This window comes from Epinephelus lanceolatus, chromosome 24, assembly GCF_041903045.1.
Source record: "Epinephelus lanceolatus isolate andai-2023 chromosome 24, ASM4190304v1, whole genome shotgun sequence".
Classification (NCBI taxonomy): Eukaryota; Metazoa; Chordata; class Actinopteri; order Perciformes; family Serranidae; genus Epinephelus; species Epinephelus lanceolatus.
In genome coordinates, this window is record NC_135757.1 from 13,292,089 (window position 1) to 13,316,875 (window position 24,787).

The 24,787-nt window shown below is 40.7% G+C and overlaps 1 protein-coding gene and 1 long non-coding RNA gene across 6 annotated transcripts; one reads left to right on the forward strand and one right to left on the reverse strand.

Moving 5' to 3' along the window:
- Positions 1–5,276: 5,276 nt before the first annotated feature.
- Positions 5,277–24,199, reverse strand: ptger2a (prostaglandin E receptor 2a (subtype EP2)). Of its 5 annotated transcripts, none has more exons than XM_078165613.1 (4): positions 24,023–24,199; positions 23,416–23,473; positions 21,211–22,127; positions 5,277–9,584 (listed from the first exon to the last, which is right to left on the reverse strand). In XM_078165613.1, the coding sequence occupies exons 3-4, from the start codon at positions 22,030–22,032 to the stop codon at positions 9,297–9,299; spliced, it is 1,110 nt and encodes a 369-aa protein (XP_078021739.1). In that variant the 5' UTR covers positions 22,033–22,127; positions 23,416–23,473; positions 24,023–24,199; the 3' UTR covers positions 5,277–9,296. The 5 variants fall into 5 exon arrangements, with proteins under 5 accessions (XP_078021739.1, XP_033472207.1, XP_078021738.1 ...); XM_033616316.2 differs by having other exon boundaries at positions 23,412–23,473; XM_078165612.1 differs by having other exon boundaries at positions 23,416–23,602.
- LOC144461874 (uncharacterized) lies at positions 14,168–19,546 on the forward strand. The gene is made up of 3 exons (XR_013490461.1): positions 14,168–16,488; positions 16,572–16,614; positions 17,908–19,546. It is a non-coding gene; the product is annotated as an uncharacterized LOC144461874 (long non-coding RNA).
- Positions 24,200–24,787: the final 588 nt, after the last annotated feature.

The following is a 24,787-nucleotide window of genomic DNA, read 5'->3' on the forward strand; positions in this document are numbered from 1 at the left end:
GTATAAAACAGAGCTTTAGGCTATTAAGATTCAAATAGCCTAATTTGAAGACGATGCATACAAAACTGCTGTAGGCTATATGTTATCCCTATCATTTGTTAAAAAAAAAGTTAAATAGCTCTACATTCCGACAGCCATCACTGATCTAGAGTTTATCCATATGCACAAAACATCTCTGGTTTCCCGTTCCCACTTCATTCAAAACCCCACAAATGAATCTTCTGTTTGTTTGGTGACCACTACGCTATCAGTGATGGTTTTCAGAATGTATTATGATACAACACCTTACCGTGCCAGCGATGCGCTCGTCTTCAGCAGGTAGTTGTGACTCTGAGCCTCCTCCTTCTACGGCTGCTGTATTTTTTGTGTGTGTGCTTATGCGTTTCTTTGCCTCCAGTTTCATATCAAACCATTTACGCTTCACCTCTGACATGGTTCTTTGTACTACGGAGACAACATTAACAGCATCTGTTACCTCCCTCCAGGCTTTTGCCTGTACCTGTCACACCACTACTAGCTGAAGAAAATAAAATGTTTTTTCTTAAGTCCACTTCACCCAAAATTATTTTGATCTCCGCTTCGGAAAAATTCTTTTTTCTTTCTCTCTCTTCCTTTGTTTGCACCATGACTGACAGGTCGACTGGATGCACCTACACCTCCTTATATGGTGGTCATTGGCTATTCATGGACGGGGATTTATACTAATTGCTGATTACCGGGAGCGTGCTGTCACTTTATGATGGATTGGCATTCATGATCGTACACAAGTGTTTACGATCAAATCTGAGTTTCCCGCGGCGTTCCTGAATCCGGAGTAGGTTTTTAGTAGCGTAGGCTTTTATGTGCACATCTACACACAGATTTACTCACTTTTCATGAATGAGACCCTTTATGTCTAACCCCACTGAGCAACTTTGATTGGAATAAATGGGCCTGCCTTAAATGCTATTTCCATTTTTCTTTATACATCCATTGTGCAGGTAGTTTGGTTAGCCGACAGCTTGCCTTGGAAGTAGATCCCCATGCAGTTAGCTGCCATCTAATGAAATCCACAGGCTGCTTACTGTGTTACAGACTTGGAGACAAGTGTTTGAGAATATGTATGTAAATTTAAGATATTTGGATAGCTTACCCCATATATGTTGTTTTGCTACAGTTATGTTTTGAAAATCTCTACAAAGGAAACTGTAAGTGCAAAGTTAGTGCAAAATGAGACCTGTATGGTTAAATACCATAAAGTTCTGCGTTCAGACCTTAAGGAGCAGTGTGTGTGATTTAGTGGCATCTAGTGGCGAGGATTGCAGATTGCAACCAGCTGAAATTTCTCCTGAGTGCCAAGCATGAACTCCCAGCTAGGATTCCTTCATTGTTCATTGTTCAGGAGGTTTTTACCGCAGCTAAATTATCCGCTGAGCTCTCCTCCTCTCCAACACAAACAGACCAGGTGATTAAAACTGGTGAAAACACATAATAATACAGTACCATGTTACAAATGAGTGTTTCTCTGATGCTGTTTGGCTCCAGACGTTGAGGGTTTTTTTTTCCGTGGGAGCTGAATTATCGGCAGAGGTCTCTTACTCTCCAAAACAAATGGAACCAGTGATTTAAAGCGGTAAAAACACTGAATAAAGAACTTTTCCACTGTCCGGCTTGTAATGGAGGGGCTGCTAATTACGGTGGCTAGCCCCACTCCATATGTAGATATAAATGGCTCACTCTACGGTAACGAGAACACAACAATTCTTATATTCAGGTGATTTTACACTAAAGAAAACATACTTATTATGTTATATTCAATTTCTGCCAATATATCCCTCTAAATCCTACACACTGAACCTTTAACTGAAGGTAAAGAAATATATAATTTACCAGTGTATCAAACTTCAAAGTACTCACTGTGACTCACACTCTCACAGTGTCTCACCTTTTTTGCACAAGAAATAACTGCAGCTTTCCATCAGCACCAACACTCACACCTTGATCTTATCAGTCAGCAGGAGGAAAGCCATGATGACCATCACGAGGAAAAAGTGTGGTGGTGTTTAGGTAAATACTGATGGCGATTGTGGTTATAATAGTTCATGCTTAGATCATTTGACATACTTGTGACTCATCTGAAAAGCAGGAAGTCTTCATTACTTAACTTCAGCCAAACTCGAGAACACATGCTCTTTACATACTGATAAATAGTCCAATGTAGTCATTCACTCTGTTATACACTAACACTTACTGATAGACTGTTCGCACCAGTGTCTGATGCCAAGGGGCTCTTAGTTCACTGAGAAAGTGGAAGGCAGGGAGAGAGAGATTAATTTTCAGAATGGACTGACGGAGTAGGAGAGGAGATATTGGCATATAAATAGGCTGTGGCATTTAATGTCCCAAAAGCTGAATCATAATTCTGATAAATTAGATTATCTGGCTTTCACTGGCTAATGGTGGAAGGAGAGGAGAGAAGGAAAGGTTGCAAGAAGAGAGGAAGAAGAAATAGCGAGAAAACAACTCATGACATTAGAATGATTTGTTAAAATGGCAAAAGTCAGGGCAAAATGGTGAAGTGTGGCTGCAACACATTAGATCTCAACTGATGGTTGATTCTAATTACTTAAATGAATCTATGTTGTGTGTGTGTGTGTGTGTGTGTGTGTGTGTATGTGTGTGGTCACTTTTCTGTACACAGGAAATGATGTGAGATTTCTCCATCCACACAAAGCTGGACTCATGTAGGGGTGTGCACTGAAGATGTGCTGACTTTGTGTAGACTGTTACACTCATGCAATATACAAAATAGTAAAAAAAAAACCATTGCCTAAATGAATTGCATGATTTCAAAAACAAAACAGAAAGTCTAAACTGTGTCAAAATAAAAGCTGTGTGGTGTGGGTGGGAATGAGTAGTGGAAACTGAATGCTTTCACAGTGGGGAAGTCAGAATTGCATTGGGCCATATTGCATAATTCTTCTTTAAAAAATGGAAGTTGTGCATGCAGCAGGTGGAGTTCAAGATAAAAACAAAGTCAGTCATTTGTTTATGACAAACAATGAGAAAGCTGTTGACAAAAATCTGTGAAGTCCTCCTGACTGTTTTCATGCACTTTTGAGACAGTCCCTAACTTCAGCTTGTGGGTTTCCCGTTTACTGTCAAGTCAGATCATGAGATAAAACGAACACCTGTGCAATATCAGGCAAGCTTTTCCACAAAACCGATAAAGATGAAACATGCTTTAATGTCTGAATATTGAACTTTATACGAACTACATCTCTACAGTTTAGCCTGGAACTATTTGTTTAGATTTTGATCCATCTATATTGTGGATAATCATGCTGCTTTGGCTACTGGCAGTTCCTGCTATTACTCAGAGTCAAGATCTGAAGATAAAAGACAAAGTTGGGCTGACTGGAAGTGTGGGTGTGATGTCTGTGCTTTTTTATGTAGAGTTATGAGTTATGACCCTGAGAAGCGGTGGTGTGAAGTCTGTGGCAACTTCTGTCAGTCATGACAGGAAAAAGGGAATATTACTGCAAAAAGTAAGATGCTATATCTGTTCACACGTGAAAAATGTATTCATAGTTGTTCAACATCTTTACTCTGATAGTGAACATGAAATGACAACTGACAGCAGCAGACAGGAGAATGGTTTTATATTTGACAGCAGCAATATGATTGGCTCAGGAAGATCGTAGCAAAATCTGGTAGAATCACTGAGAGTGACACATAACGTCAGCTGACAGAGTAGAGGCTGGAATGAGGCAGAAAGATTTGTAAATAAAATGAGAGTGTAAATAGAGTCTTCCTGACTGAGCTTCATTTGTGACATATCTAAGAGTCCAAGATGGTGACAGAGATGTCAGTTGCTCACCTTTTATTTCTTTTATCAAGCAAAAAGTGCAGTTTTAAAATATCATTTTAGGTTTTTTGATTTGACAGAAACTATTTTTATTCCATCATCAGATAGTCAGCGATAATGAAGTCTGCATGAACCAAACTATGAACCATGTTTTATTGTATATTGCTTTTACACAAAATGCATTCAGTGACCACATTTTCCCAAATGCATTAACCTTCTTCTCATTCATATTCCACCACCTGCAAAATGACACATAGTTGCAGCACATTTTACAAATGCTGTTAAAGCACATTTTTGGCAGAATGATGGCAAATTTCGTGCATTTCTACAGTAACCATATTGAAATATAGTTCAGTTCAGTAAATCTTTGTTGTAATAATGATTTTGTGATATAGAAGTTACTCTGGATATTAAATAAGAAACCCTTAAACTGACTACATGAGTGTCTGCTTTTGGATAATCCAGTAACCAGACAATTCTTACACTAAGTCTTTTACAGTAATTACTCATTTGCAAATTTTTGATTACTTGGATGTTTGAGCTTCACTGTGCAGAAGGATGTATGTGAGACTTGAAGACTGCTTTCACATCCATCTGCTGAAGGTGGAAAGTTTCTTTGTGTTCTCAGTAAATCAGTTTACAGTAACACATGAAACACAGGGGCATGATTCTGTGACATCAAAACTAGCAAACAAGACATGTAATGTTCATGTCAAACTATGGACAAGAATGTGTAGATGAAATCTGAAGAATTTTGTATGAAGTAATTGAACTGGATAGAAGTTGATCAACTATGTAATGCTTCCTGTTGTGAGTGTTTTTAAGGTCAGGTGAGTCAGTGTATGCGTCCTGAGTAAGAATTGTTTCCAGTGTTACGGTTGAATAAGCTTAATTTAAGACATGTCAAGTGTTTGGTGGTTTGACTCAGTTTTAGTGGTGAGACTAACTGCTTGGCCAAGATGCATTTTTGTAACGCAGACTGAAGACTTTTAAGAAAGCAGCTTATATCACTGACCTGTAACTGACTTATGAAGAAAAGACACCAGAACAATGAACACACTTAAGATCATAAAACTGTGGCTGGAAGCAAAGCAACTCAGCTCAATCACAAGACCGTTCTTGACTTCCTGTTTGCACATATTGTCTATGATTTGTCGTCAAAGACCACATAGGCTGTTGCGGTCATTGCTCACCTTCTACACATTGGCCTACTTTGCTTAAACCACAGAAATACATTGTGCTCAAATGATGGAAAACACACCGTAAACAGAAGTCTTAAAGTGACGTGGAGGGAAAGTTCATTAAAACAGACACACAGAAACTGAAACACACGTCTAAGAGAAAGAGTCGCTGCATTCCTCACATCTGGAACCCATCCACAATCAGTGTGTGTGTAGAGGAGCAAGGTTACAAAGCAGGTCGGACAGAATTTGTGGTGGATGAGATGTTTATTTAAACAAGCCATAAAACACACACATACACACTCAGTGCATTCAGTTTTATCTACAGTACTTTATAATTACAGAGGACAAGACATCCAGGTAGTTAGCATTCTGACATCTTTACATTTCAGTGCTGTCTGTCACACACACACACACACACACACACACACACACACACATTGCCATGCACATATACACAATCTTTTACCTATCTTCGGCACATGGACATAAAAAAAACATACATAAAAACAACAGGAAAAAGCAAGGGCATGCACACAGAGGCTTAACTCACACATCGAGCCCACAGGAAGTAGTAACACTCTGTGGTAAACACTGAACATTTTGATGCTGAGCTCAGAACCAACAGCAGACCTACGGAGGCAATAAACTGCTGTTCTCACAACACACGAACCAAACAAGATCATCACTGCTCACACACACACACACACACACACACACACTCAAATAAAGGCTTACAGCCCCAATGTTTACCTGATGCTCACAAATACTCTGGCATCCTCGATTGAGAACTTGTTGTTTTCTCACATTTTACACACTTGGAGGACTCCCAGTTTGAACTGGACCCCTGCTGTTGCATAACCCCAGTCACTCGAGTCTGAATGTTTTTCTATTTCAAGAGATTTATGACCAGAGATCACATAAAAATCCGTAGTAGCTTATTTTTTTTTGTCAGACACTTGAGCCTTGTTTGAATTTGATTCATTTCAAAGGAAGAGATGCTGTAATGGTGTTGTGTAACTTTACCCAGTATGAATCCATCATGTGTTACTTTAACCAGTCTGACAACATAAAAAAAATGGAAACAGGAAACTCAATGGTCAACTAATTTCAACAAGTCAGACAGAGCTGACATCATTATAAAGTAATGAAGTGTTACATCGGTGGGTGTGAAGGCAAAACGACATTTTCTGGTTCCGCTTCAGTCGGTAGTTGAGTGTGTTTGAACAATCAGCGCGAGGCTGTAATCAGAGACTGAAATCAGGACATTTTCCATCTGGGCTATTAGTGGCGTTTTAAGTGGATGTCCTCAGTCCCATAACAATGGTGGTCTTCTTGAGAGACACACATCCACCAAAAATAACATTTCAATATGTTCCCTCATAAAACTTACGCAGTTCAGATGGCACTTCAGTCGGAAAGTTGATGGATAAAAATAAAGGGAGCTCTTTTCATAGTTTCCAAATAACTTTAAGGCGACGTGACAGAACAAAGTACCTGCCAAGAGAAAATCAAGCGAGTTCGTCTACCAACTGAGAACTGATATATGACACGAATTGAAAACAAAACATGGTACTTTTTAAAGGGTAACAGACAATTTATATCAACAACGTAGAGGCTCAATACTCATGTCACTGCCCATGGATTCAGGCTAAGCTAACACCTTTCATTTCGAAGAAAGAATAACCTCCAGTTAATAATAATTAACAAAGAGAGAACCTGATCTGTAAAAGTGTTCTGAGAATTGTTTGTCATTAAAGGAGGTAGTTTGCTCTTTAAAAAGTACCATCATTTGCTACAACTGTGTGCTATCATTCATTTGTCATACATAAGCATCACAATTATAGCCGGATTATGCCAGAATATTTACTCTCTGCTGCTACTTGGTTATATAAGAAGCAGAAGTTTTCAAGTCAAAAGGTAACTGCAGTCTCAAACGAAGAACATTTTATAAAATACCGTTGTGATATAATATTATGTTATATGCTACATAATGTACATGTCTGTATAAATGAGTATATATAATCAGCATGACCTCTTTTGTGTTTATCACTCTCCCACCCACTCCCTGAGTGAAGTTTTGAGTGTGAGTGTCCTCAGGCTTGTTGGCCTTTAACCTTTCCAGCAGGAATCTAGTAGGTGTTTGAGGGGGAAGGTTACCAAAGCAGAGCAGGGGTTAAAGTCATCAGTGAAGAAGCTCAGAGGGGATGAGATAATGTTCTCAAGATGAAGTGTTCGACAGAGAAAGTCATGCCCCGCATATTTCATATCAAATATCTGAGTTCTCGTTTGCACTTGTGTGAACGTGCCTCATGTCTAGATTATATCTAGGTTTGCGTCAGACAGGTACACGTGGCGTTAAAAGGCACTGCTTTGTTTTACTGTTGCAACAAAAGGCCCTTCTAACAATCTGTGACATTAAATTTTACATACTTCACAAACTGTGGGCCTCATTCACTAAAACCCACTTATGCAGTTTTCACCAATGTTTCTGTATTTGGGATTTACTTACTTACACTCAAGAGCACTCTTACTCACATTTTGCGCTGACATGTTTGTGAAATGATTGCATTTTCTTTCATTCTACAGTTGTATAATAATATAGCATTTAATTTACAGTGATATTTTTACAATTTATAATGTTTTTAAATTATTTTTTACAAAGCATTATGGTCTTTTAAAATAAGCATTCGGCTTCACTAACACTTTTCATCTCAGTTAATGGGAATCATGCCTCCTAGAAATAAATGATTAATGATCATGCTTGAAAATATCAGTTGGTTTGGGCAGGCAGGACCAAAAGTGAAAAAGCAGCACTCTTGAGTAACACAAACATTGCGTGAAATGGACCACCTGTCATCTTCTCCCCCTCTCTCTAACTCAAAAACACACACATACACAGCTTGGAAAGCACTGTGGCACTAATGTCCGTCCTAACTCCTGACAGTTGTGCTTTTACAATGCATAAAGTTTGAGGTTCGCGGATCAGGTGGTTGATTTAACATGTATTTTAAGCATCCCACGCATCTTCAGACTTTGGGTTTGGCACTCCTGACTTACTTCTCTAAACTTTTCCTGTCCTTCTGCAGTTTCTCTGTGCACACAGCCCTGCAGTCTCATGGCGTTTACCTATGCTAATTATGATTGACTGGCACATGATTCTTCTGATTCAGTGGGATTCATCATTGCAAGAACACCGGTGCGAACAGTAGGGTTTAAGGATACGTCATGAATCGAATGTAGACTTTTCTTGGGACCTTTCTTAAGAACAAATTCAAGAATATATTGGTGAATGAGGCCCTTTCTTCTTTCAGGAGCATCAACTGATTTGATTGTGCTTATTTTTTGTAGGCATGCCATTAAGTTTATTCTGGTTTACTTAACCTTTTACAGACTCTGTAGGACTTTCCTTGACTGTGCTCTATACAACTACATGTTTAAGGAATGCTTCACCTGCAAAATACCATTTGTATGTCAATTAGTCATCATGTTACCTTATACTCGTACGCATGTGTGTTCTTAGGCACAATCGAGGAGCACTTCTTCACAAATTCAAATACACAATGAGAAATCGATATAGGCTACAAATAGTCATTTTGCTGGTAAAGTATTCCTCTAATGTTTGTGGTTCATGCCTGTATGTGACATCTCACTGGGCTCACCATTCCCAGGCCCAGTAATAACTGTTTGGAAAGCAGCATTTGAATCAGAGAAGGCTTCAAGTCACTAGTTACCTCCTTCTTTGATAGATGAATATCTTCAGTATGTTGCATTCTGTCACATCTCCTTTCATGAACATCTTCTTCCAGCTCTGTTTTAATACAGTGTAGACAAAAGCACAAGTGCAGTTTGTCTTTTCGAGATCATCACAAAACCTGAATGAAGTCTCTTTCTTTCTCCAGCTCCCATCAGCAGCCTTTTCTTTGAATAACTGAAAATACAAGCAGCAAAGGAGACGAAGTGTTGAGCTTTTACACTTAACGTAAAGCTGTGGAGAAGTCAGAATGCATTCAACATGCATACACTTAGCTGAAATGCAAGGAGTTGATGGAAACACCCAGTAAATGGCAAGAGGCAGCCACCAGCTGATAGAACTGGTTAAAGTGTGTGTCAGTTAGGCAGACGGGGCCATTATCTAACGGAAACACATTCATAAAATAGATAAGACACACCAGCCACGTGGGAGGGATGTTGTGGCCAACGAAGAGCATACTGTCCAGTCCAGTGTCCAATAAATATGAATATGAAATAAGAAAGTACTGTTATGGTCATAGATCCTCCACAGTGTGAAAATTCTCAGTGTACTCCAACGTGGGACGAGACAGCTCCAGGTTGGCCGGAGAATTCTCTTTGGCTATCGATGATTTAAAAAAGGAACCCCTGGTGTGTTCCAGGGGGCCACGGCACACCAAGGCCCAGCAAAAGTGCAGCACGCTGGGGGAGAGGAGGATAAAGACCCAGGGGTCAATGATGGAGTTAACAGAGATGAAGCGCAGGGCGATCAGGTCCAGGCGGTGAGCGTCCACTTGCATTATAGAGTTGATGTAAACCCGGATCTGAGAGATGGATAGAGAGGAAGGAAGAGGTGGGGAGAGGGAAAAGAGACTGTGTTAAATTGGCTGCCACGGTATAATCCCACGACTAACACCATCCATGACAAACACACAGACAGACACATCCTAGATAACATTCTACTTTAAATCCTATACTAAACCATCTATAGCAGCTGTAACACATGAAGCCTGGGACCAGTTTATGGGGGCAGTAGGACAACCTGACATAGAAATTGAAACCACCTATCAGTTAAAATGCCAAGCTGATATTCATCATGCATGTTTAGAGTCTTAAATGTCATTTGCTTTTGATGCAACTGATGTTTTTTATGACAACATATCTAATCCCATTGATGTGGATGTGCTGTTGACCAAATGCATGAAGGGTAAAGTGGAACATCTCAGAAACCAATGACCTTTTCTTTGTTTTTGTTCCTCTCAGTAAAACTGTAAACTGCTCTCAACTCGAGATAAGTATGCACATTGGAAGATGAAAATAGACAAAGCATCAACCAGTCACCTGCTTTCATTTTCACATGCCTCCTGGTCATGATCTCTCTCTATCTATCCTCCAAACATTAAAAAAGAAGCCCTGATATTAAAACATTACAGAAAGAAAGAATGCACGTGTGAGAGTGGATGAGAAAAAAAAAGAAACTTAACAGAAAACATACCTTTATTTGGTCTGTACTTCATTGCGGTTACATAATGAATTAAAAATGAGTCTAACAGCTTGTCAGCCTCGGAGGCATTACAGCTGTTTTTTCAGTCATCCATCGCAAGCGAGTCTGACATCACAAACACGCTCCTATTTTAACTATTACAGCTCCTGACACAGGTGGTGTCACGGTTCAAATGATATACAACAGAGAGAAGACAGGCGAAACAGAAATCAAATGACTAGATCAGAAGGTGAGAAACTAGTTCCTCTATTTTGGTGCATGAGACTTGTGCCTGCGCTGCAGAGCAACACATTTAACTTGTTAAACCATCTGAAAATAGCACCACAAACTGCAGTATCATAAAGCATGAAAGGCAAGAGGAGGAACGCCGCAACTTTCACCTCACTGAATACCCGTCCTTACCCAGCGTAACCTCAGACATCCATAACAGCAATATAGTATCACCGTACTCATCCAGTTTCCAAAAACAGACTGAAATAGCCAATGCAGTCGCATCCCATTAGGCAAAAGACACGTGTCCAACAAACACTTGTATTTATATTTTGCTTTTTGGAGATGCACTGAGTTGAGCTGAAGAAGAACCTCGTTTAAAGTCTTAATCTGATGCAAAGATTTAATGAGCAGGAATGTAGTACAACGTGAAAGTGAAAGCAGCGCTCGTTGATTTAATTTTGCATGTAAAGTTTTATTTATACTGTCCTTCCAGGAGATGCACTGTGAATGAGGACCAGTCTTATTTTAATGTAAATATTTGTAGATTACCAGGAATGCAGCACAACATGGAAGCAGAAGCAGGGCTCTGTTTATTTAAACGTGAAAGCGCAATGAAAAATATCTTGTCCCTAAAATCAGTGAATAATGGCCATAATCATGCAGCCCTACTCAGGGAACGCATACATGTCAGATACCAGAATCTCACAACCACAAAGACTCCTCACAGAGATCACTTAAGTGAGTGTGTCCTTCGGGTTTTAGTCTCAATGTGTTTGCTCAAACTAACTTTCATATAAATGTTGTAAAACACACAGTTAGCAAAAAGCACGCTCTCTAATTTCATCCTCGTACATGCAGAAAGCACTATCATTAATCCCAGAATACACAGGATGTTTGCAGAGAACGGAGCGGTGCTCTCGTTCAGGGAGGATATTTGAATTACTCTCGCCAGCATCATTTTGTTTGCTTTTCTGAAGGACTGCCGAGGCAAACACAGGAGCTCATAACTTATTGAAGATGAACACGTGTATTTTGTGGTTTTAGGAGAGGCTGAGTGGCAGATGTTCAATGCTGAGACCAAACCAAATAAAATTTCCCAGGCTGATACGTAGCTGTGTTAGTTTACACACTAAGATACACAGATAATCAAAGAGTCTTGGTTGTGAAAGACGGATTGTTTTCATTATCACTGTCTTTGTACTGTCATTACCTCGAACACCACTGTCATCACCAGGGACAGTACTATAAATAGATTCAGCCATAATTTGTTCACCCAGTATTTTTTGACAAATTGTTTTTGCCCTCTTTATGAAATGACTTGTGATTGGCGGAAGTCTCCTGTCATGGGCTAGTTTTTCCAAAGCCTGAAAACAGAGCCAACAGGAAGTGCCAAGATCGAGTTTTCTCTTAGTCCTCTTGAATTAAAATACCCTGAAAGGTTATTATGGGATTTTTGCCCAGTGACGCCAATATCAAACTGCCTACCCCAGCTTTAACCACAGCCCCATTATGTTTCAGAAGGAATGTTAACTGAAGAACAGGAAGGCAAAGGTGAAAGTTTTTGTGGATACTTCATCATCTCCAGACTTTCGTTAGCACAGCAGAGCACCGAACTCCATCACTAACAAATGAAACTGACTGACTTATTTTACTGTTATTTATTATTTTTATTTTGACCAAATATGGTCACTGGGTTTTGCCTTTGTAGAGCAGAATGATAAGGATTGCCTGTTTTGTGAAATGATGAATATGTGCAGCCATTAGCCTTTTAAAGGAAGATTAAAATCAACACTATATTACACACACACACACACACACACACACACACACACACATTGTTGTGATTTGTGTTCTTGGGCAGCTGATCATTAGTAGCTGTATTACAGTCTTTGACCTTTTCAAATAAAAACAGCATTTGAATACAGCTGTTTTTAGTAGCACCATCACAGCCAAGAATGAGCAGCTGATTGCATTCATTATTTCCTGTCTATGGTTTAAATATGGCCGTGAAATCAGCTTCTGCAGTGACTGGCCAAAGTGAAAAGCAGTAAACTCAATGGGATGATGGCCACAAGGTTGAGAGCCAGCACATTATTACAATCCATGGAAGCTATGACTAGTTCACAGGTTCAGAAATTCCTGCTGCTGATCTCTCTGGAGGTCTGAGAGGAACAATATCCAGTCAAATGTGAAAGGAAAGTCGACCTTCGAGGTTATGAAGTCAGTCTATTCACCAACACAGCGCTGCTTCTCTTATTCCTCCCTGTGACATTTTCCATTCAATCCACTTTATGTCTTCAGCTCTGCCTCACACCCACTCTTTTCTCTCCAATTTCTCATCTGTTTTTTGTACTGAATCAGATTTGACTCCTATAAAAGCAGCCAATTTCCTAAGATGGCAGTGGTTGGACCAACATTGTCACGCCAATCTCATTAGGGCAGCTTCCTGTTGCTTCGTCCAACAACCTAGTGACTAAATTGTTGCTATGAAGACAACAGCTGCCTTCCCAGCTAACTACACAGCTGTAGAAGCCACTTAAGAGTCGTGCTTAAGGGCACATTAGCAGCTGTTAGCACTTAAAAACTCACTTCTGCAGATTTTCTCAATTGCAGCAGGGAAATGTTAAACGACTAATTCAGGGAAAGTTATCTCACTGCAACAACAAAACCTGTATACAGTTCATACATAAAACAATTGAGGTGTGCTGTTTTTTCTCTCAGTGTTGAAAAACTCCACGCTACCCCAATGTCATTTTAAACAAAACCACATGAGATCATTACTGTGATTAGTGCCAGGCCTTGCCATGTGTGTGGGACCAAAACAAAGTAGGCGAAAGATCATATGTACGTGCGGAGACAGATTTTTTTGTTTAGCCGGGCTCAGCCGTTAAATCCAACTCACACTGTGAGCCCATTTTCTTCTGCTTTCTCAGCATCAACAGGAAGCGTAACAAAAGTGTTTATGTGAAGTGTCTGTGAGGGGTTGATGCTCAGAAGAAAAAAAAAACACTGTCTTCACTTTGAGTTTCATTTTCAAGGTCAAAATTTAAAACAAGCGCTGAGCAACTATGCAAGTAAGAGACAATCTCTCTTAATCTCCGCTTCTGGCTGTTTTTCATTAGGTTTAACGCAAGAGAATGTTCAAATATCCAATTTCAAAGGCGCATGCTTGTCTGCACCCCAACACATCCTCATGAAACCACATCTAACGAAATAGTGCCCCACAACTGACGTTACATACTTAACTTGAAGTTATGTAGGTTAGGCTTTGGCAAGTAAAGTTATTTAGGTTAGGTTCAGGAAAAGAAACATGATGACAAATGACAAACCATGCTGTAAAGAGCCGTCACACAATGATAGACATAGATTAGGAGCATGTGTCATTAAACAGTAGAGTTACTGTAGAGCTTGCGCTGTCTACCTTTATAGGCTATGTATTTTTTCCTTTAGGCGAGTAGAATTTGTTTCACAGTTTGAGCTTAATGCTTTTTAAATGGCTAGGACAAGCAATTGCATCCATGTATATGTATTATTAACAGCATAATTGTTTCAGAGAGGGAAAAAGATGGTATCAGATTTGTATCGTTATCAGCAGATACTCAAGGTTGCGTTATTGCTATCAGTATTGAACATGAGACAGTGATATTAAGCCGTCCCTAAAAGGTGGTGTATGGAGTTAGGAGATTTAATTTGAACAATTTATTGAGAGTTAACTGAATGAAGCGTCCTGTTCACTCTACTGCCAAAAATACATCACATGTGATTGTAGTTTCATGGTTTCAAATCAGGCCTAAAGACCTCAGTTGTCATGAGAAGGCAAACATGGCTCCATAATCAATGCGTTTGGAACCTGCAGCTGCACCATTTAAACTCCGTCACTGTATTCAAATGTGATGTCAGTGTTCTCTACACTGTGTCTATCTCTCCATCAATGTCTCTCTGTGCCAGAAGGCTTTTGTCTGGCCTTTTCAGTCTTTAATACAATCACAGATAACCAGAGGCACATCACACAGACACAAACACATTATCAGCCCCAAGTTTCAACTGAACAGAGGGCACAGCAGAGAAATGCAATATGATCTTGCTGTGTGTGCACGTATATGTGTGTGTGTGTGTGTGTGTCTGTTATCCTGACCTCAGACTGTGGTATCATATTGCTGCATGGACACCCCTGAGTGTTTATATAAGGCTTTTAATAAATAATGCATTTGTAGTATTGTTTAGTATGCTTGAATGTGAGGCTGCAACTTACAGCTACTTTGATAATCGATTTATACTTTGATTATTAATCAGCTAAAAAAAAAAAAAAGCTAAATATTGTTATTTCCAGTATTTTATTTAGAGATGTAATATATATTTAAATTGGATTCACTTTAGCAAGCGTCTTACTAATAGCATGAAATACGTCACATTATACTCCAGTGTCTTTCTGATCTAATTTCGGCAAATTAGTGTTAGCTGTGTGTCTGTTTTGGTGAAAAAAATATATGATTACAGTTTCAAAACAAATGCAGCAAATAGAAATACCTTCCATCTGTTTTCTCTCGGTTTTGTGATGGATTAATATCAGGGGCTCAGCGGCTACATTGATCCAATTGTTGGTCAAAACAGACATGAATCTGCTTGAGACAGGAGATGTAGCTAATGCTAATCAGCTGAAATCAGGTCAGGTCAGTATACTAGAGTATAACATAACGTTATGGAGTTGTGGAAATATTTCCAGCCATTAGTCAGAGACAGTTCAAAGTAAGTTTTTGATTCCTTTACAACTGAAAAAGCTTACTTTGGAGACAAACCAGATGGCTTCATTTCCTTTAAGTCACCACATGACCTTAGGAGATGTTGCCACAGCGTTTTCCATGCATCATACGATAGAGACCCGAAAGTTTAAATCAATTTAATCGATTAGTTGTTGCAGCCTCACTGTAATGTGTAGCTTTGGCAAACGTGTGACCACACAGCAAATATAAAACACCTCTGAAATTTTATCACAGAGTATTTTCCTACTCACTGTTGTTACGTCTGTCGAGCTTTCCATTCTGCCGCTACATGTGTCCTGTTTCCTTCATTGGCAGATTTTATCAGCTGATGAATTCTGTGATTATCTGTGGTAATCTAAATCCAAACTGCAGCAAGTAGCGAGAACACATTTCAGAGGTGTTTAGTGACAAGTTTGTCCCCACCAACACATTCACAGACATCACTTCTGTAAAAGAATCTTTGAAGAGGCCACTGAGGTCGTAGATAATGCCCTGCTCAGGCACTACAACACATTAAGGATAGAGCATCACCTGAACACTGAACAGCTGCTATCAGCAGAGATGTTTTTACTTTTATCTACATTATAAAGAAGAAAACAGGAAAGGTAATTCTACGTGAGCGTAGATGCTCCTTGAAAATAAGAGACCACATCCCCCTCTGCATCATCACTTACTGCGCAGTTCCAATGAAATATGGTTAAAAGGTTTTCTAGGTCTTCCTGCAGGGCAATGAATGGAAATGTCTGCCACTAAGTTAATGTGGCCATTCTGGAGAAATATGAGGAGAGGAGAGGAGAGGAGAGGAGCTACAGAAGAAGAAGATTTACTTTATTAATCCCTGGAGGGTAATTTAATTTTTTCAATCTGATGTCATAAGTACACAGGCCCAAAATACACACACATGCACAAACAGGAGCCATAGATGCATTAAATTGAGAGATGTCAGAGTGAGGGGTTGCCAATGGACAGGCGCCCTGGGCAGTTGGGAGTTCAGTGCCTTACTCAAGGGCACCTCGGCAGTGACCTGGCGGCAAACTGGTGTCTCTCCAGCTACCAGTCCACGCTTCATATTTGGTCTGGATGGGGACTTGAGTCGGCGACCCTCCTGTTCCCAACCCAGATCCCTATGGACTGAGCTATTGCCGCCCCAGAGGAGGAAAGGAAAGATAAGAGAGGAGAGACAGAGGATGAGAGGAAACTACAGATGGAACGAGAGGAGAGACAAATGCGACAGCCACAAGTGATTCACCAGTAAGAATGACACAGGAGTCCCATTATAAGATAAATTAATCATTTATGGCTGACATTAATGTTGTGATGACTTCTGCCTGCAGTGGTGAAAGTCCTGGTTACCATCACTGGATATCTGATATAGAGGTAAGACAGGCTAATAGCTGGACACAGCAGACATCAAGATGTACATATACAACCTAATGGATAAAAGGGCTAATGTACCGACTTGTAATCAGTGCACAGCTAAATGATAAGGAGTTTCCCCCCCTTTTCATCAAGTCCGCATATGTATCTGTCCGTTTACACCACTCGATATTTAGGAGAACCCATCATCAAGTTGTATTTAACTCCAAAAGTGGATGCTAACAAGCAAGGCTAACTAGCTTCCATCGGGAAGTGGAAACTCGTTAGCCAGAGTAACGTAGATACTGGTTAACAACTGGTTAACTGCCTGTGTGGCTGTTGGAATTTAAATGATATTAAATATTATAGTGGCTGTCCACAGAGATATTGCATCAAGCATTATCAGCCTGAGTCTAAGATTTATGTCCCCTAAATAACACTAATTTAGGGTTGCTGTCAATTACAATTTAGACCAAATAATAACACGTGTCAAAGCAAACACTAAAGAACGATCTGCTGATACCACAAGAGAGTATCTGCTGTAGCCTAATCTGATTCTCTCTTTCAATCTTATCTTCTGTTCTGTTCCTTTCTTACTGTCTGTCCTTATTTAATGTCCCTGTACCCGAGTCATCTATTTTACTCAGCTTCCTGATGAGGTAGTTAAGAAAGCCAATGTAGTAAGCTGATACCAGTGTCCTTTACCTGCCTTCAGTAGTCTACATCTGGTACACAATGTACAGTGGAGGACAATTTAATAAACCATCTCTTTTAAAGCTAGGGTAGGCGGTTTTATTTGGGTGTCACTGGGCAAAAATCTTAAAATAGACTTACATCCATAACATATAGTCATCCAAGTGGTCTGAGAGAAAACTAGACCTCTTCACCCCTTTTGGCTCTATTTTCAGTCTTTAAAAGATTTAGTCCGTGACGGGAGATTTTAGATATCATAGGTCATCTCGGCCAGAGGACATTCCTATTGGCTGTTCTACAAATGCAGATGTGCATGCATGTCCCTTCAGTGAAAGCCTGATTTGATGGTCCTGCAGAGAAAGCTGCTATTCCAGCGTTGGCAACAACTGCCAACACTGCAGGGCAACCCAAAAAAGGAGGATGGACGTTTCAAAATAGAGTCTGACAATAAACCCAAGAAAATATATCGGCAAAGTGTTTCAGAGATGTTGCTAATACTTTAGCCCCGTGCTAACTGGAGCTGCAGGCCGACGTCTGTGGCTTCATGTTCATGTTTATGGAGCTAACATTCTAGAGCCACGAATGACAGTGTGTCTTCTGCTTCACTTCCTGTTGCTACAGATCACCTCGCCAATAGAAGAGTGGCCAGCAGTTTCGAAGAAGGACCCCCAGTCAGCAGCTAGAGCAACCCGAATCCAGCTAGCGCAAACCCCAGCTCCAGGCGACTGGATTGCCCCGACTCCCCGCCAGATATGCTGCTTTTGTTACACAGGATAGACCCGGTGCTGCCACTAGCCACCAACCCACTGTGACACCTGGTGCTGGGGTATTTGTGTTTGCCAAATTCAGGCTGTCTCTGAGCTGCTGCCTGCTTTCCTCCCAGGAAGGCAGTCCACAGCAGCAGGGACTGAGGCGGAGGGACTGTGGGGTGGCTAACCTCCTAATTCTTGTCTCATTTGTTGTCAGATGAGCAGAGATAGACAGAGAGAGGGCGGGGCAAGGAGGGGCTGAGTGAATGCACAGCACCCAAGCACCCAACTCGACCAACGAACTAAGTAATATGATGTTTTCAGCAGATCATCTGGAGGCATGTTTACTATGCACTGTACGCATCACTGACAGTTTTCTGGAAACGCCCTGTGGATATGCTGAATGTTTTCAACTTCTCCGTTTAGGCAGCAGTGGTCTGGCAAATTGATTTCCCTCGCCAGGGAGGGGTGGAAATAAAAGTTGATTACATCATTAAGTACAACTGACCCTCGCTTACTGACAAACAGTATCTGATTCTGCCTCTTAGATTTCAAGCACTTTGTGGCACCATAAGGCAGCTACTGGCTGTAGGTGCTAATTTGTGGATCCAAGTTAATCCTCATATAATCCATTACAAACACTATCACATGGAGGGATCTATTATACAGACGGTGCCCACTTTGTATAAAGTTTAATAGCTTTAACTCTGCCTTTAGTAGGGTTAAAGGATTACTTGCACACATGTTTTTAAGTGTCAAAATATACTTAATTTACTTAAATTAAACTGCTGCCTAACTGAGACTCCACTGACTGTGTTGAGGCAGACTCTTCAAAGCTTGTTTTGTGACAACACAGAGCTCATTTAATGGTCAGCGCTCTGTGTTTGTACTGTTAATGATGCTATTAAATTAAATGTGATGCAGAATAGGCCAGCCATTGCAGAGATGAAGGTTATGACTCTGCATTTGAGCCCACAGCTGAGACGCAGCAGCGCATGAGATAGCACTTTCATTAGTGCTGTCTCTAATAAAGTGCACATCATCATACACTGCTGGGAAAATTATTGATTTAGTGTTGAGAATCCAATGTGACACTCGCAGAAGTGAGGTGGTTACAAACAGAATGCCCAGAAGTCATACTGAGACAACAAAATGGCGAATCGCTGGATGATGAGTCATTTGTGGGTTGAATCCATCCATCCATCCTTACTTCCTTATTTTTCCTATTGCATTTGTCTCCAATATCAACTGGCCATCTGTCAAAACTGGTTTTCACTGGCCTTTTCAGTGTATGGTACCCAACAGCAGGTTTGATGTCAAGCAGAAGCTAAAGGCTGTTTGCAACCAGGACATCTGAACAGGTTCCTGGCTGCTGTTCACATGTGTTGTGTGTAATTCATTTAATGTACTGGACACAGGGTTTCAGTGGCTATTCTGCTGCCATGGGGTCAATCTTATTAAAATGTGATTGCAGCTCATGTAACAGGCATGGTAAATGGTTATTAGGTCCATCCCCCAATTAGTCATCAGTCACAGATGTTTTTTCTTCTTGTTGTTGCTACATTTTAGACCAAATTTATAATTACAGTTTCGAAAACAGATCTTCTCATAATGGCCTCTGTCCAAATTGCTTCCTGATGACATTAAGTGATCAAATCCAGAATTCTTCAAAGGACATGTACAATTATGCAGTTTACTGTATGGAAAGTCTGCTGTTTGTATCGTCTTCCTTGCTAATGATGCTAAAAGTGCTCCGTAAACTCTCCTCGCTAAAATGATTTCAGTGATTAGACTCTCCCCCTGAAAAAGCATATATTGTTTTCTTTAAAAAAAATAGTTTCTCTAGTTTGTCTTTTGACTTTAACAGTTTCAATGGACTGAAAAGCCTGTTGAAACGGGCACCTTATCTATTTATGACAGTAGTAATAATAATATTGTGATTTTTATTTTCTTTTAAACTCTATGAACTGAAACAAGTTGACAACTTGGCATCAAAAGAAGCAGCTGAGTCCAACTTGCTATTAATGGCACCGATACAGAGCTTCCTGTCTACAACCTGGCATCAAAACAGCTCATAGTCTGTTGTATTATTTATAAACCGCTGCATGTGCACAAAAAGCCACAAGTGTGCGGAGACACAGCTAAACACAGATCTATATCTGGGTGCATAACATTTTCACATGTTTAGATAATATTGTTGTTTTTGTAGTTAGCTGGCGTATGGTTCAAAGCTGTAAAAGGAAATGATAAACCCACTCTAGTGGGTGGAAGAAAATAGCCCAATTTCAAGACACCTGATGCACAGACTTTTTTTGTGCAAGACGTTCAATTTAGAACAAGACAGTATTAAATCAACCATATTTATTTAGCTCCCTATCAACCTGTAAAGTCAAGCAATATATGACTGTAATGTGAGGCGTTTTCCAACCAGAGGAACCCTTTTTTGTTGTGTCCGCACCGCAAGAACGAGGAGCAATCGTAGTTCTTAGAATGCTGTTTTTAGCTCCTATTCCAAAGTGGGTAATCTCCAAGCACAAGAGGAACCATTAGTGAACTAAGTCTATGACAGCTGGTACAGACGTTTTCACGTCTTATAGCTCGTAACAAAAACATCCAGGCTTTGCTGAGCATATGTGATGGTGGAAATACAACTAGTCAAAGCAAAAGTGACATTGCCGTACCAACTGCTGGTCGGCTTATAGCACATCATGTCAGCGTTCCTATTGTTGTTGCAAAAGCAAACAGAACAAAAAGTCCTTGAAGATATTTCGTTCTTGATTAAGGACTCCCTGAGTGGGCAGTTCCTCTCAGGGAGTCCTTAAACTGTTCAATCTGAAAATGCATATACTTCCAGATTGTTTTGCTGGCGGTGGGGTTGGGGGGTGCCTAACAGTAGATGAAGATATGTTGTGACCCCGGTGCATCAATGTTAGGTAAAACACTGTCAGTCCCTCAGGAGCTGTTCACTCACAGCATCATGGAACTTAAATCAATTTATGCTCTGACTGTATCGACCAGCTGACCAATTGAGCTAATGAATCCCAAATAAGTCAGTTAACGCAAGGTCAGCAGTCACTAGTCACCTTTACTCAACTTAAAACTGTGCATAAGTGTTTATTTTTAAATAACGGCAAGGCAGTAAAGCATGCATGTGTGATATTGGCTTTCATCTTACCACCAGGGGCAGTGTGCAGATGATGAAGATGATGGTCATGAAGACGAGCAGGATAAGATGCTCCACCTCCTCAGCCATAGACGTCGCCCTGCGTTCGCTGTTGGATCTGGTGCCTGCCATCACCGAGCCGTTCCTCCTCCGACGCTGGTACATCCTGAACAGCTGGTATACCACAAACCCATTGCACGCCACTATAGCCAGCACCAGCACTAGCATAAGAGTGGCATACAGGGTGGCGTAGGCCCGGTCCTCCTTCCCCTTAGGGTTCATGTCAATGAAGCACCACGTTCCAGGGCAGTATTGTACATATTTACCAAATCCCGCAAAAGGGAGGAGACAGAATAACATACATAATAGAAACACCAACGGGATTGTGATGTAGGCACATTTCTTGGTGACGTGCCGGTTGTACAGGTAGGGGTACCCAATAGCAAAACACCTCTCTAGTGCCATAGAGAAGAGAAGTGACATGGTGGCCAGGCTGAAGAAGGTCATGCTGACACCAAAGTACCAACACACGCTGTGTGATTTAGGCGACATCGCCACCAAGGTAGTGTTGCGTGAATACGACAGCTGCACCAGCGGACTGATCAGGCAGGTTCCCGCCAGGTCCGTGACCACTAGCGATGTGATGAGGATCTGAAACAAGGAACGCTGCCACGTGTTCCCGGTCCTCGTGTCTCTACGTCGCCGGATTTCCAGTATCACCAGGGCAGCCACGTTGCCGAAGATGCCTGCTGCGAACATGATGGCACTGATCAGTGGGCTTTTTGTCCCGTCGATGGACTCCTTGCTGTGGCAGGGGTCGTAGTCTGAAGTCATTGTGGCTGAAAACTGGCTGTTTTTAACTGGAAAATGTGTCTCTGCTTCAAAAAGAGGTCAAAAACGTGTCCTTATAAAGTCGTCTGCAGCCATACCTGTTTAGACAGAAAGGAAGACATAAAAACTCAGAGATCTAGAGCTGTAACAATCAGTTGATTGTCAGAAGATGAATCTGCAACTATTCTGATAATCTATTAATTTTGCGTCCAGAGGCTGCTGGAAAGTAGCAGGGGTTAAGGAGCTGGCCTCCAAGTTGTTTTTTCCTCATCCAGATGTCTGGGTGATGTTGGATGTGTTTCCATTCACATACCCTACAACTGCAGAGCAACAGCAGCACACATTCCCGTTCTTATACATAACTCTCTCACCTGTGCTGTTGCAGCTGACCGGCACACCAGGAACAGCAGGTGTGTCCTCCTGCTCCGGTGTGTTTATTTGCGCTCGTCATAGCAACTTAATCACATGCCATTCTGTTAGTTGTGTTAACTTCAATATTTGTTTACTGTGTTTTATATCATAGGCCCACAAATATTTATCCATTTCTCATAATTATTAGACTCTGATCCTCTGCCTGACCCTCCCTGTGTCCAAAGCTAACCAAAATTTAACCAAAAATCTTTCAGTCACAGCCAATAATTTGGCAACAACCAATCTGCCTGTGCATCAAACACACAATTTTGGCTGCCATAAAAATTTAATTGTGAATGAACTGCAGAGAAAGCTGCATATGAGTGCAATGTTACAGTCTTAACTTTAAAAATAACACTAACATTTGTTTACTAGCCACTCATTGTCCCAAGGAGAACATCATTTGTCAGGGATGTTTTCCAGTCTCCCTTTGAGACTCTGTTTTGACTCAGTGTCAACAATGTCAACTATACACACCACTCTAATTTAATGCTTGCAAATCTTTGTCTAACTGAGCTTACCCCATATGTACACAGAAAAGAGTGAACATCTTCCTCTTCTCATAAAAGGAAACATTTTGCATATAATAAAAAAAATCCACAGCTTGAACCCTGCTCCAGTATAAGTTTTTGGAGTTGTGAAACCCCAAGTTGTTCCTCTTCTTTCTCACCAGCTAACAGATATCAGCTGACAGGCTGGAGGTTCAATAGCTGCGGTCCAAGTTTTAACACGGAACTTTCTGTTCACATTACCAGATGTGCTGAATCATTAAGAAATATTGCACGAGGATCATGGTGTTTCACACTATCTATCCATCTATCTATGCAGCTGTGGGCTTACTCAGAAAAATGTGGAGCCCCTCGTGGGTGATTTGAGTGTTCTCTGACTAGAAATTATCACCATACATATCAGCCCACATCTGTGAGTGTGTGTGCCTTCACTGGGTGTGTGACGACCAGATAGTGACTCACCTACTTGCTTTGTCCAGGGCACAACGTGTCATCTCTGGTGATGCCTGCTCCTCCAAGTGACACTGAAACCGTCAAAACAGATGCAGAAAAATTGTGGAAATGCAGGTGGACTGCCCCAGAACCCAAAGGAGAGCTCTGACAGATGTGTCCAGGTGTTGGGACCGTGAATGGCTGGATGTGTTCTGTGGAAGCTAAACGCAGATTTTGCGTCACGTGCAATATAAGCCGGATAATACCGTACAATTAGACGTGTGAGAAAATTAAGGTACTTTTTTATTAAAAGAGTCCGGTTTCAGTTGTGCACAGGCGCACACAGCGTGCTGGCTGAGTGAGTCAACAGGCGAAGTAACTTGTCAAAGTTGGATTTTATGTACATAAAGGTGCTGCTCGGTGTATACAATTTGTGCCGAATTGAAGATTGACTACAGACTTACAAAATAATTTACGTCCAGCTCTGAAAGCAAGAGCGTTTTTCTTTAACAGCAAGGAAATTTTACAGTTTAGACTTTTTTTTAATGGAGTTTCGCTCTACGTTCGCTCCGTGTGAGAAAACAGCGCGAGGCAACAACTGTCACATCCGCGTGAAACAATCCAAATAATTAAGTTCTCACCTATTTCCTAAAGTGCTCCCTGTAGTGTGGACGGTTATTTCCGTCTGTCACAGTCCAGGCTGGGTCGCGCAAATACAGAAATTGATCCTAATTTATTTTTTGCTTCACTTAAAAAGCCGCCCCGGTTTAAAGGTGAGGTGTGGAGAAGGCGAGGCGCGCGGCACTGTGGTGAGGTAGGGATGAATGGGCCCGGGGTACAGGGAATGATGTGGTGACGTCACACGGAATGGGTACACCCACCCCGTGCATGCAGGCTGGAGCTGGATGAAAAGCCTTTCCTTCAAGAGCTACTGGATAATATCATTTACCTTAGTGTTAAGCTGAGAAATACCCCTGTATTCATATATTTATATATATAGGGAATTATATGTATACCATTTAATACATATTTGATACTTTTCAGTTTTAAACAAGGTGCCACCAAAGATCTAAAATCTCCTGGTCACTTTATAAATATTAAAATATTCAGCTTTTAAAAAGGCGTACGCATATTAATAACTGTGCACAGTCACAAAACAATGTTAAATATAGTTAATGATTAATTAAGGATTTAATTGATAGAATGCAAGAATTTAGTGGAAAACAACAGTACAAAATCCTAAAATATTATATTAAATGATATGAAACAGCGTTAAAACAGCAAATCTGCCCACTGGAGAACTGCTTTTTGCTTTTTGCTTAATTAATACTTCAAACAAGTAATTAACCATCCACTTAATTTCCTTTTAAACGACTAATTGTATTCGAGTGATTGTTTCAGCACTA